Source organism: Peromyscus californicus, unplaced genomic scaffold (genome assembly GCF_007827085.1).
Source record: "Peromyscus californicus insignis strain IS unplaced genomic scaffold, ASM782708v3 Scaffold_7__1_contigs__length_154581171, whole genome shotgun sequence".
NCBI lineage: Eukaryota > Metazoa > Chordata > Mammalia > Rodentia > Cricetidae > Peromyscus > Peromyscus californicus.
The window spans coordinates 46,479,083-46,492,359 of record NW_026294595.1 but is presented as its reverse complement, the minus strand read 5'-3'; the positions used below and the strand labels follow the sequence as shown (position 1 = coordinate 46,492,359).

Genomic DNA, 13,277 nt, shown 5'->3' with positions numbered 1-13,277 from the left:
TACTTCTCAGTGCAGACTGAGGACTGATGACATCAGTCGGGAACGGTCAGCAATGGGATGCCTACTTAGACTCCCCACACCCCGAACTCCTGAAGCAGAATCTGAATTTACCCAGATGTACAAACATCACGCGAGCCATTTAAAATTACTTAGCACTGATAAATGTTAAGTTTTGGCACGAACCAAGAAGATTCTCACCTTCCAACAGCAGAGTTGAGTAGCAATGACAGAGACTGTGAAGAACAGAGAAACCAGATGGGAATATTAAGCCACTTTGGGGTGGCACAGGAGGTAGTGTGGGGATCCAGGTAACATGTGACCTAGAAGTACTAGGGTGCTGTTTGTGCTCTGCCAATGCCACACAGAGCCCCACCAGTTCCTAGGCACACTTGGGTTGGGGTACTCAGTCTCCCGTCAGGGCCTAACTCTGTTCTCATCTACTTTCCAGTGTCCAACCCATGCAAGCAGGTCTGTAGCCACCTCTGCCTGCTGAGACCAGGAGGGTACAGCTGTGCCTGTCCCCAAGGCTCCGGCTTCTTAAGCGGCAGCACTGTGGCCTGTGATGCAGGTGAGGATACTCACTGCCTGGGAAGCCTTGGGGCCCGGAGCAGCCCAGAGGATCCTATATTTGTGACCTTGGCAGATTCAAGTCAGTAGCTGGGAAAGAGGCTAAGGGAGACAGGAGAAGAGCTGGGTGGGGCTCTGGGGGACAGTCATGTCGCCATTTATGTTATAAAGACATTCTTCCCCCTTCCACCCTTCCTTCTTCCTACAGTAGATTCCCTTTGTTCTAGAATTTGCTCAAGGAAGAAAACCATTTCCTGAGCGGGGAGGAGCCAGCATAGGGGGCGGGTGGCTGGAGGATCCTCCTGCTTTTCTTACATGCCCCTTTCACAATTTGAGCTATCAAAGGACCGTGTTTTGAAAGCGGAGAAATGACGACGTCCGGACTAAGGCAGAGGTGGTTTGCTTCTCCTGCAGTGCTGTGGGTGGGCTTGTCTAAATAGTTAATAAGTCATGGGGATAACTACTGTCCCCAACCAATGTCCTCTGCTTAATAAGCAATCAGAAAAGTCATCCTGCAGTTCACCCTGCAGCCTATGCTACAGCTAACATCCTGGGGGAGCTTCCGGGGGTGGAGGGGGGAGGAGAGACACAAACTGTTCCTACCACGGGGGGCCAGGCAGTTCAACAAGGACTCATCTCATCTGGAGAAAGTGCTAAGGGGGGGATACCTCTTTTGTCGTCTTCTCTTCTCCTGCCCTGGGTCCTCACCCCAGTGATAAGATTCTGCTATTTTGAGGCTGGAGAGAGGGTTGAGTGGTTTAGAGCACTGGCTGCTTTTTCGGAGGACCCAAGTTCAATCCCCAGTTCCCACACAGCGACTCACAACCCCCTGTGACTCCAGTTCCAGGGGACCTGACAATTTCTTCTGGCCTCTGAGGGTCCTCTCACCCTGTGGTGCACAGACAATACATGCAAGCAAACAGCATAAACACTCTGTAAGATTCTCATTTAAGAGCTTTATCCAAAGTAAGCCCATTAATAACAGTCGTTGTATACAAGTCCTTGATGCGGTATATTGTTAATTAACATATCGGAACGTGTTTATGGAATGTGTACTCTGTACTAGGTGTGACTGAAAGCACCAGAGATAATGGAAGTGAGCGAGACAGACAAGTCCCTTCTCTCGCTGAGCTAATTTGCTAGTAGGACAATAAACAAGAAACCTATGAATATGTAATAGGACAGATGGTTAAAGGATAATGGAGAAAAATGGACCAGGACAGGAAGAGGCACAGGGGTGGCCTGGTAAAGGGAACCTTGAGTAGAGACCCAAAGAGCTCACAGAGTAGACATAGTCCTCAAATAAAACACACGGGGGGGTAAATACTCATCCAGGGAGTATGCTGGGGTGAACCAGGAGCAGCAATCCTGTGGTGGGTTCCTTATAAAGTCAAGAGATCCCTTGCTAGCTGTCCCTTGGGTGCTTAAGCATCTCTCTGTATCTGTGTGTCTGCCTCTTGCCTGATCCTCTGCTGATGCTCTGGAGTCTTGGGTTGCAGTTTCAAGCTGTGCCTAAATTAAACCCTTGGCTTTAATAGTTCCCAGAAGAGAATCTGGGGGATTTCAGGTGACACAATTTATGTTCTGGGTTTAGCATCTCCTCACTGTTTAGAGCAGGAAAGGATTCTGCAGTTTCTATGCACAGGTGTATATCACTCCCCAGGAACCTGTCACTTTCATTTGCCTTAGGGAGCAGGCAGCAGCTTTGCAGGGAGACTTGTCAACTAGCTTGACGCCTCCACCCCCTGAGTCCTGGGCAGGTTTTGCATGGTACAGTGCTCTGCTGCAGTGGCTGACTAACCCATGCATGGCTTTTCCTTTCTGCAGCCAGCGAACTTCCCATCTCCATGCCTCCCCCATGCAGGTGCATGCACGGAGGAAGTTGCTATTTTGAGGAAAATGACCTCCCCAAATGCAAGTAAGTCTGACTCTTGAGGTCCCAGCTGTAGGCCTTGGCTCTTCTAGGGAACTGAGCTCTTAATCTAGCTGGAAAACAAATGGAAGGAGCTTGCCCAGTTCACCGTTTTCAGGTCTAACCAGTTTGTCCTCCCTCTTTGGGGGAGTCTGCGGAAGGTGAGGCATACTTCCCAAACCATGCCTGGCATAAGTAAGCCTCAGCTGAGGAGCTGGCTCAAATGCCTATGTGCATTTCTCAGGGACGCTGCAGTTCTAACACTTCTTGGGAATGGCCCAGTCATGTGGAAGGGTGAGGAGTTAGAGACAGAAAGGGTGTCTCCCTATGCCACCTCCCACTTCACCTGGGATGATGGCTTAGGAGTGTGGCAGAGCAGCTGACAGGAGAGATAGATGCTTCAATACAAGGATTATGACAGGCAGACTCATCAAAGTCCGGAGTGAAGAAGCCCGTTGGAAACCTTCATCACAGAACAAGAGGAACGGTCACTTTCTCGAAAGCTGTTGGAGGACAGAATGCTGCCACTGTCCCCGTCGTTTCTCTCTAAGGAAGAAATGCACGGAGCAGAGAAGCAGCCAGCGGGCTTGTTTCACGAGGCTGACCCTGACAGGTGCCTCTGCACCATAAGTGGATTTCCGGGATCAGACCGGTGCTCTTAGGTTGGCAGGAGAAGCAGACGGGGTGCAGACTGCATTGCCCGTTCCCCGGGCATTTCCCTGGAGCAGAGCTCTGTCTGCCTCTGTGCATGCAAAGTCTCAGTCAAGGCTAAGAAGGCCCTTCGCTTCCAGGTGTTCCAGTGGATACAATGGAGAATACTGTGAGGTCGGGCTCTCGCGAGGCATCCCTCCAGGAACAAGTAAGTGTCAGGGATATGGGTGACCTGCAGTAGTCCCAGCCTCCCGTCCCCCTTTTGACCCGGTCTTTGAAAGCTCAAAGGCTCTAGCCTTCCTTGTCATGGTAGTGATGCTGACTCTCTGCTTCTCCTCTGTACAGCAATGGCTGTGCTCTTGACATTCCTGATAATCACCATTGTTGGAGCTCTGGTCCTGGTTAGCTTTTTCCACTACAGAAAAACTGGCTCCCTTTTGCCTGCGCTGCCCAAGCTGCCAAGGTCAGTTTCTGTGTGTTGGTTTGGCTTCCTACACGTGACCCCTATTTCTTGTTCTGATCTTGTATTTGGGAACGTGCCTTCATGGGTTTAGTAGACACGTGTGTTCAGGTGCTGTGTTTGACACCTTTAAGATTCAGTCGGGCGGTGGTGGCGCACGCCTTTAATCCCAGCACTCGGGAGGCAGAGGCAGGCGGATCTCTGTGAGTTCGAGGCCAGCCTGGTCTCCAAAGTGAGTTCCAGGAAAGGCGCAAAGCTACACTGAGAAACCCTGTCTTGAGAAAACCAAAAAAACCAAAAAAAAAAAAAAAAAAAAAGATTCAGTAATATGGCAGGAAAGTAATCATTACAAAGGTTGAAAAACAATCATAACAACATAACGCATTGTTTTGGTTCATTCCAGCTTAAGCAGCCTCGCCAAACCCTCTGAAAATGGAAACGGGGTGACTTTCAGATCGGGGGTTGATGTTAACATGGACATCAGTGTGTCACCTTTTGGTCCGGAGACAATTATTGATAGATCCATGGCAATGGTGAGTGAGGCTTCTGTGGCATTATCTGGGGTTTTTCCTTTACACTAACTTATGGAAGAAACCCTTCTTATGAGGAATCAAACTAATCTTGGGGTATTAAAATGAAGAACAAAGTCTGTCCTCTGTAGGCCACAGAGTTGGTGGAGACTATGGCTCTCTCGTCTTCTAAGTATGCATTTGTAGGCATGGACTGACCTTTTCTGATTCTTTCTGGCCTTGTGTGTAGCATAGGCCATGCCTACCTCTTAGAAGGAACAGAAGGCACACTCAGTGATGATCCTAGCACAGCCTTGGCCCAGCAGGGGCTTTCTGTAATCTGGAAACTCACTTCTGATACGTTGTCTCCATCCCCAACCTTGCCTGGAAGAACAATATTCCTCAGGCCACCCTATTTTCCTCTGTCTTTCCTCCCACCCACCCTTTGCTTACCACGGTGAGTTACGTACATTAAAGGGCCACAGAGAATTCGGCCATAGGAAGAGTGTGACTTAGTTCATTTTTATCGGTTGGAACAATGCTTTGCTATTTAGAAGCCCTGGGTCCCCGCTGCTGCTTTCTCGCCCCTGCCCTCTCTCAAGGACCTCATGTTTTGGGTGACTTTGTGTGGTGGGCATCCAGGTCTGAGGAGGGGGACACCTTCCTGCCTGAAGCAGGTCAGTGGGTGTGACCTCTCTCTCTCCTCCCCACCAGAACGAACACTTCGTCATGGAGGTGGGAAAGCAGCCGGTGGTATTTGAAAACCCGACGTATGCAGCCAAGGACAGCACTTCCCAGGTCACCCTGGCAGCTCAGGTGAGATGTCACACAACCTGTTTTCAGCCATCGTTGCCGTTGAATCTTGCTGTGTTGCAGAATGTTCCACAAGGCCTCTAACCTGCCCTCCTAACGGGAGGAAGCCCAGTGGCCTGTACCTCAGCTTCCCTATCCGCAATCATGAAGCTACCCTGGTTTACAGCCCTGCACATAGTCAGAGGCCTGTGTCACGGCAGAGACGCGAGACTTCGCTGCCATGCTGGGGGGGGGGGGGGGTTTCACTGTTCTCAGTCGTTCAGTCTGAGCAAGGGGTATGAATCTATTAGAGATCCAGGAGACACAGGGCCCCATGACGGATGCATGGGCATATGGCAGAAATGAATGAATAAGAGACAGTGTCATGAGCAGTGGGGGTGGGGTGGGGGTGCAGTGAGAGGAGGGCCTGTTCTGAGAAGTATAGAGGTCTGAAATTAGTTTACTTGGTGACGGCTTGTTACTCTGTACTTTTAAGAGGAGCTGGGAGACGACATAGATGTTTAGGCACACTGCTTTTCATTAGCCTGGACTAACAGCCCGCCAGCTTTTGGCCTGGGCCTCCTTCGTCTAAGCAGCCACAGTAAATAGCCTTCAGGGTTTGCTAGTGACCACATTTCTTTCAAACTCAGCATATGATATATTTTAATATGAGGTGATAGAAACATTTCCTTCAAAAATAGCTTTTTTTGGGGGGGGGCGTGTTTCAAGACAGGGTTTCTCTGTGGCTGTCCTGGAACGAGGCTGGCTTCAAACTCACAGAGATCTGACTGCCTCTGCTCCCCCAGTTCTGGGATTAAAGGCATGGGCTACCACGCCTGGCAAAAAATATTTGAATTTTTGCCTGCTCCTTGATAGTGCATCTTGGAATAGAGAAGACATTTCGTCTGGTATTTTCATATGAAATAAAACGAGTGTATACAAGTACACATAAGTTTAAAAAGAAACAGAATGGTGGATGTAAAATGCAAGAAAAAGGAGTATATTATATTGCCAACTTTTTTTTTTAAATTCATTCTCTTTGAGGCAGTCCTCAGATTACTCATTTTATTATTTTATTTATCTATTGATCTTTTGAGACACAGTCTCACCATGTAGCCCTGGCTGGCCTCAAACCCACAGACATTTGTCTGTCTCTGCTGGGATTAATAGTGTATGCCACCACACCCGGCCATACTCATTCGGTTCATTGAGTTTGTGTAACTGCTCTTAGCATGTGGTTGCCAGAATGCAATAAGAATATCTTGGGAATCAAGAGTATTGCATGCAGCAGGAATTACATTAAACGAGGAAGCCTGATAGTGAGGGGTGTACTTGACTGCCAGGGTTGACATATTCGGTGACCTCGTGGTATTTACAGCTGCCAGGGCAACTTATCTGACTGTGTCTGTGGAGAACAAGTATTCAAGATTCATTTAATCATTTATTCTTTCAAAATTGCATAGGGGCCATCAATACGCTCACAGGTGACTGTATCAGAAAATGTGGAAAACCAGAATTATGGAAGTCCCATAGATCCTTCTGAGATAGTTCCAGAGCCAAAGCCAGCCTCCCCGGGTGCTGATGAAGTTCAGGTAACTGAATCGACTCATGAAAAGAAATTTGCAAAGAGCTTTGAAAATTTCAGGTTGATGTATGTATAAAGAATGGAAAACAGAATTCTAGATCTAATATATCTTCAGAAAAAGGACATCAAGTTTTGAGACATTCACCCAGCTTCCATAATGAGCGTACATATAAAAGACCCTTCCCTGGAGGGTCTGTTTCCAACCTGCATTTGTGGCTTTACTATTACCAATGTCTACCACTAGGTGGCACTACTTATTCCCTCTTCCTCTAAGTCTAGACACACCTAATTGTCCAGCCGTTGCATTTCACAGAATATTTGGGCTGAAATTCAACAAGTACCTTTGATAAAAATTGTATTAGTGAATAGTGTACTACTAACTTTAGTGTTCACACATGTAGCTATTCCAGGTCTACATGCTTGATTCTGGACACTTATTTTACCTCTGAGAGCTATAGTCCTTAACAATGTCCCTCACAAGGGGAACTATGGGCAAATTGGAAATGACAGTGTTTCTAGATACAAACAAAACACGGTGGAGGACACTGGAATGTTCCTGGTCCTTGTTCAGAAAAGTTCAGTAGCATCTTCTCTAATTCAGTGTGACTCAGAAAAAATTACCTCTTGCTCACATACACACACACACACACACACACACACACACACACACACACACACACACACACACAACCATAGAAAGGCAGTTTTAGTTCACTGTTTTCCCTGGGACTTCTTTCTCCTTGAGCTATATTTAAAAGTGGACATTGAAGGTTTGTTTTCCACAGACCCCAGATTACTTGAATGTCAAGTGTTCAGTCCCCAGGTCTCACTCTACTCCGAGGCAGTGCTAGACTTTTCATTCTTACCATTTTCTTTCCAGTCCATCCCAAATCCTAGTCATCTTCTTAGTCAGAGGTAGCGCTGCCTGTAAGGAGGGGTAACGTGGCAAGAAGCTATTCCATCTCCCCCTCACCCCAGGTTCCAGCAACACGATGGACATGGAGGGATTGTTGAGAATGAGAGCCAGGCTTCCCCAACTGCAGCCCAGCTCTTCATCTCCAACTTTGCAGCCCACTGGTTCTTCCATTTGCCTCAGTGCAGGCTGAGACCCTCCAAGTTCTGTTCTCTCTCATCTGTCTGGGGATCCGGTATCTATGACCCCTGGGACACTAGCCAGGCACTTGGTTGAAGACAGCAGATGCACTTGGTTAGTTCACTGAGGGTATTAACGTCCAAAAGGAGTCTCACAAGTTTAGCTTTCTTAGAAAATATGCAGAAAATACCTATTACTCAGTCCTGTCGTTTTCCACAAGTCTCATTGACCTGCATGGGATCTCCCAAGGAGGTTTGGAAATGAGGATCACCACGTTCCTCTTGTTAGCAATTGCTTAGTCTCTAAGGAGCAGACTGGGACAAAGCCTGTGAAGAGTGTTGGCCTTGTCCACTCGACTTCACATTTTCAAACACAGCGCTTTGACCTCCGTGTATGTCTCCACCTTCCCTTGTTTGATGACATACAGAATAGTTGTGTGGGTTGGGTGAACGGTTGTGCCTGTCTTCCAGAGTCATGTGCTGCTGGTACCAAATTTCACAGCCATCTTGTAAAACATAAGGTCTTCCTGAGCTGCCAGTAGGGGGAGCTTGTCAAAGAGGTGGCCAGCACTACAACCACATTTTCAGTAGTGTGTGTGTGTGTGTGTGTGTGTGTGTGTGTGTGTGTGTGTGTGTGTGTCTTTGAGTTATTCAGTACATAGGCCTCTCTGCTTGTCTGCCACAATTTAGCTATTTGTCTTACTGTGACTCAGCCTGTGTCATGCAAGGGATTGTTGAGATGAAATCAGAACCTCATAAAATTCTTAAAGCAATTTCTGACACCCAGCAAACACTCAGTAAATGTCAGTTGTTTGTGATGATGATGACGACAAGGATGATGATGGTGGATGTGATGAAGTGAGAGGGGATATTCTGGTCAAGACAGTTTTGGAAATAAGAGACACAATGTGACATTTTCTTGAGCGTCTCGGCTGCTCTAGAAACCTCTGTGTGTCCTAGTATTTTGGATACCCTGTACCTGACTAGCTGCATGGCAAATCTTCTGGATGGCATAGGTCCGTATTCAGAAGGTGCACATTCACACTAAGGAGGGGTTTTGAAATTGTCCTATGAAAACAGTTGAGAGGGATTTAGTCCAGGGACTAGAAGAGAAACTGAACCATCAATATACTGCTTCCGTCACACCCCTAAGTTACTTCGTTTTTCAGTAAGAATGGAAAAACCTAGGAAAAGATATCCACAAATAAAACAAAATTTATTTTCCATTACTGAAAGCCTTCCATCTTCTCTGTTCATTTAGGGTACGAAATGGAACATCTTTAAGCGAAAACCCAAACAGACCACGAACTTCGAAAATCCAATCTACGCAGAGGTAATTTTGAATCCCTGTTCTGAGCACAGACTCTCACTGCTTTGGCTCACATTGGGATTATTCTGGGAAACTGGCAAAGGTTGGTCCTCACACAGAACTGTGTCTGATCATGCTGTGGCAGTAAATAACTGATTCATGTCTTCTTGTGGTTGTAGATGGACAGTGAGCAAAAGGAAGATGTGGCTGTGGCTCCCCCTCCATCTCCTTCTCTCCCTGCTAAAACGTCAAAAAGAAATCCAACTCCAGGCTACTCTGCAACAGAAGACACATTTAAAGACACTGCAAATCTTGTTAAAGAAGATTCTGATGTATAGCCACACCAGTTCTCTAGGGAATGATTAGATACTCACTTTTGCACATATATTTTTTACGGACAAATGAAAAAAGTTAACATTCAGTACTTTATTAAAAATATATTTTTCTCTGTTTGCCAATAGTTGAAAGTGTGTTGTGTGTCTTTTTTACTCATGCCATTTCATATTTTTACAATTATCATGAGGTACTGTGTATATCTTGCACTGATGTTGTCTGAGGGTGATGCTGTGAAGATACTGTACTTCTGTAAATTTTGGAAGGATTATCACATCTTTGCATCTGCTAATGAAAGTACCTGTTGAGTGGGTTGCTGAGCTAAAGACTAGATGATCTAATAGGAAAAGGAGTTGGCTTAGGGCTTTGGATATGCCTAAAGAAGAGGTACCACTCATGGTTCCTTTAGAGCAATCTAGGAAAGGCGTCCAAGCTTCATTTGTGGGTCCATTTTTACACATCAGCACGTAAATTAATAGTCAATGTTCAACATTACCTATCAGCTTGGTTAGTAAGTGCACGACTAGAGGCGAGTGGTGGCTACATAGACTGTGGATGCTTCAGACCACACAGAAGGTACAAAAAGTGCTTCAGCTGGGCCTTCCTCTGTGCCTCTGTCTTCTAACCGCAGCTGGGTTTTGAATGGGCTGTGCTCCTTGTAGCCAAGTCACCCTTTGTAGCTGTCATGTCACCTCATGTCCCACACGGAGTTTGTATTTCGTCGAATGAGCTCTCTTGCTTGATGGACCTTAGATCAACTTCCGCCCTTGCCTGGCATCTCAGGTGTCACATACCTTAGTCACTGGAATTCTGTACAGCTGACTTACTAAAACCAAGCCCGTCTCTCCATAAAGTGGGGTGCCAAACAGATACCAGTTAAGCTGGGTGTTTGCCTCTGTGTGCAAAATATTATTATATTGACTATTTATTTCCTCAGTTGACAATGAACAGAAAGGGAAAACATTCTTATTGAGCCTTTTTTCAGGTCTTTGCCTTAATCTGTACATTTGTGTCAGGATGTACTGTACATCCCAGCTCTTCTTTTGAGTAGCTGATTCTCTACGACAGGAACCATGGCATGAATATACATCTTCCATAGCAAGTAGCATTCCTGGTTCTCTGTGCTAATATTGCACATGTGTAAAACAATGAATGAATGGAAGGGTGGGAGAATGAATGAATGAATTATACTACTGATTATTTTATTCTCCAGTTCTCAAAATATTTCGTTGCTCATATTTTGAGTACCGATTGTAATTACTTTGATTAGAAAAAAATGCAACTGGAAATGATGCTGCTGAAAATTTCTAATAAATGTGTATTTTATCAGATGTCTTTTGTGTCTCTGTGTCCTTCCTTCTTGAGCCTTGGTCATAAATTATTGGAGTTGTGCTTGATTGCTCTCTGGCACAACAATTCCTTGCTCCACTCAGTGCATTTTTTAGTGGACACTATTATGGAGAGGATCCAGATTTCAGACTTTAGCTGAATCCTTGAAGCTGAAATGGAGATGAGAAAAGGGTTTGGTTGTGTTTTACTGTCTTGGTGTCCTTGGTATTTGAAATGTCACAGCATGGAGAACAGAGCCACAGATGAGCTGCATCTTTTCTGGATGCTTCTAAGAATATTCTTGTTTCAGAAAAAGGTAGAGAGCCCACCCCACCCCCTTTTGCACAATTCCCAGTGTCTAGAACTGTTGGAGCCCATTTAAGCTTTACTCAGCAGGTCTGCACAAAGAGGATGACTGGACCACAGGCCCAGGGACCAGGTGTCTGAGATGGTCTGCACTTGGATGTGCTAGGGGGAGGTCTTTTGCTCCATCCCTTGGCATTCCTTTAAAAACTGTAGGGAAGAGACAGTCAGGGCTGATGGACTAGGATTCAGGCCCTCTTGAGGCTAAGCTGTGTTTTCTATCTTTTTCTCTCCCTTCTATCATTCTAATATTTCCTGCTGCTTCTACTCAAGAGCACTCTGGGGAAATGTGGGGATGAGGGATGCGGGCCCCCTCTCCCCCCATAGTACCAGAATGAAGTTGATATGTGAAATTAATCTTTTTCCAGTTTCTAGACCCAGCTACACAGGGCGTCTTCTTAGCTGTGTGTGTGTGTGTGTTTTTTTTTTTTTTTGGTTAGTCTCTCAGGAGCCCATTAAAAGTGTATCATTTTTCTGGAAGAACTTATGGAGGATCATTCCCTGACAATGTGGAGAGTTTTACTACAAAAAAAAGTGTTTGTCTCTAAGCGTGCAATTGTGGGTTTATCACTTCTAAAATTTTTTGGTTGTTTCTTCGGCAACTTGTGAAAAGTGCCTTGGGAGGGACACCAGTTTTGGAAGACAAGGAGCCTGGAGCTGCTCTTGGCACAGTGTTTTATCACTTTCATCACATTTTAGGGGAACTGAGTTCAGACCATGAAGGCAATGAGACTTTGTTTGTAAACACACACGCATGCACGCACGCACGCACGCACGCACACGCCTGCGCAGTTGTGTCCATCGGTGATAGCTGCCGGGGAATCCACGACTCCTTTGTTTAATGTAGAGGCAGGCTCCAGTCCTAGCCAAAGCAGTATTTGTCCTGGAGCCAATGAACTCTGGCCAACTGAATATGCGTATGCGACTGTAGTCTCCCGGATCTGCAGCTTCCCAGGGAGGTGCAAGGGCTGCCTGTGTTACCTCTAACGTCTCCACCTTTCAGGTGCAATGGTTCAGCACTTTATCTTACTCCAGGCTTCATGTGGAGTTTAGTTCGCTCAGAATCACTGAGGCTGTTTCTGTCAGCACCAAGCTTGTTACAAGAACTTCCAAGAAAGTAGATTCACATCCTGACTTTATCGTCAAATGGCACCTCTCTCTGGGTGAGCTGTCAAAATGCTCTACTTCGGGGATTTTTGTTTGTTTGTTTGTTTTTGTTTTTGTTTTTGTTTTTAAAGTATTTGGCACTCTTTGCAAAGAAACTCTGCAAATGTCTTTAGAGAGCCAAGGCTCCAGGAGGCGATGTGGGTCTATGGTCCCACATTGAGGTTTCTAGGGCACCAAGTGGGCCTTAAACAGGGAGCAGGTTTGGAAGAACCAGTGGCGTCCTAATGACTTCTGCTGGGACGAAAAATTGTCAAATGGTTCCAGAGTAAAGAATTGCAGAAGGAAAGGAGGTTTCATTCTTTATAAGTTGAACTTAATTCTTGTTCTTTACTTTTATTAATGGTAAAATTCATGACATGAAATATCACCCTTAAAATTTTCATGGTATCACTCTGTGTGTGTGTGTGTGTGTGTGTGTGATGTTCACATGCCATGATGTGCACATGGGGGCCAGAGAACAGTGCTGGAGTCTGTTCTCTCCTTCCACTGTAGAACCCAACGAGAGAACTCAGGTTGTTCAGGTTGTCTGGTTTGCACTGCAAACATATTTACTGCTGAGCTATCTTCAACCCTGCTTTTTGTTTTTATTTGTTTTTGAGTCTCTACCACATAGCTCAGGCTAGCCTCAAACTCATGGTTCTAATTAAGATTGCCCAGCTAAAATTGAATATTTACCCAGATCAAATTTTATTGTTTTTCAAGATGGCTTTGGAAGGTTGCCTATATAGACTTTGGAAATCAGTGAGGCATGGTATTCTAAAGTTCAGGTTGCGTTAGAGCTCATGAAAGGTTATCAGGAAGTAAGCTCAGCCTAGCCTGGTCGAGCAGAAATTCATTAGTCAGCTATGATATACTGTGAGTTACATGTCAGAGTAATTCATGGTTGCAGTGTTCAGAGTGTAAATCCACCTACGTCAGTGACTAAAGCAATGACCGCCAACCCAGGATTGGTCAGGTGAGAGGTGGGGGGACCATGACACTCTTGCTGACTGACTTTGGTTAAGCTACTGAATTTTTCTGATTTTCAGTTAATCATCAAAAAAGAAAAGAATAATCTTGAAAAACAGAACCAAAAAGAAGAAATGGAGAAACAAACAAACAAACAAATAAATAAATATAGAGATAAGTTGGGGATGTTTCTGAATGGTAGACCCCATGTGAGAGCTTGGGTTCTGCCTCTAGCAGTAACTGCACATCACTATCCAAAA

General features: G+C 45.6%; 1 protein-coding gene across 2 annotated transcripts in view; it reads left to right on the top strand.

Moving 5' to 3' along the window:
- Positions 1-10,541, top strand: part of Lrp2 (LDL receptor related protein 2) — a 150,140-nt gene extending 139,599 nt beyond the window's left edge. For both annotated transcript variants that reach the window (XM_052725150.1, XM_052725149.1), the window contains 9 exons: positions 449-568; positions 2,395-2,485; positions 3,271-3,338; positions 3,476-3,593; positions 3,994-4,123; positions 4,814-4,915; positions 6,355-6,483; positions 8,830-8,901; positions 9,057-10,541. In XM_052725150.1, coding sequence (XP_052581110.1) covers positions 449-568; positions 2,395-2,485; positions 3,271-3,338; positions 3,476-3,593; positions 3,994-4,123; positions 4,814-4,915; positions 6,355-6,483; positions 8,830-8,901; positions 9,057-9,215 — 989 coding nt within the window. In that variant the 3' untranslated portion in view covers positions 9,216-10,541. The remainder of the gene's footprint in view (positions 1-448; positions 569-2,394; positions 2,486-3,270; positions 3,339-3,475; positions 3,594-3,993; positions 4,124-4,813; positions 4,916-6,354; positions 6,484-8,829; positions 8,902-9,056) is intronic.
- The last annotated feature ends 2,736 nt before the right edge of the window (positions 10,542-13,277 follow it).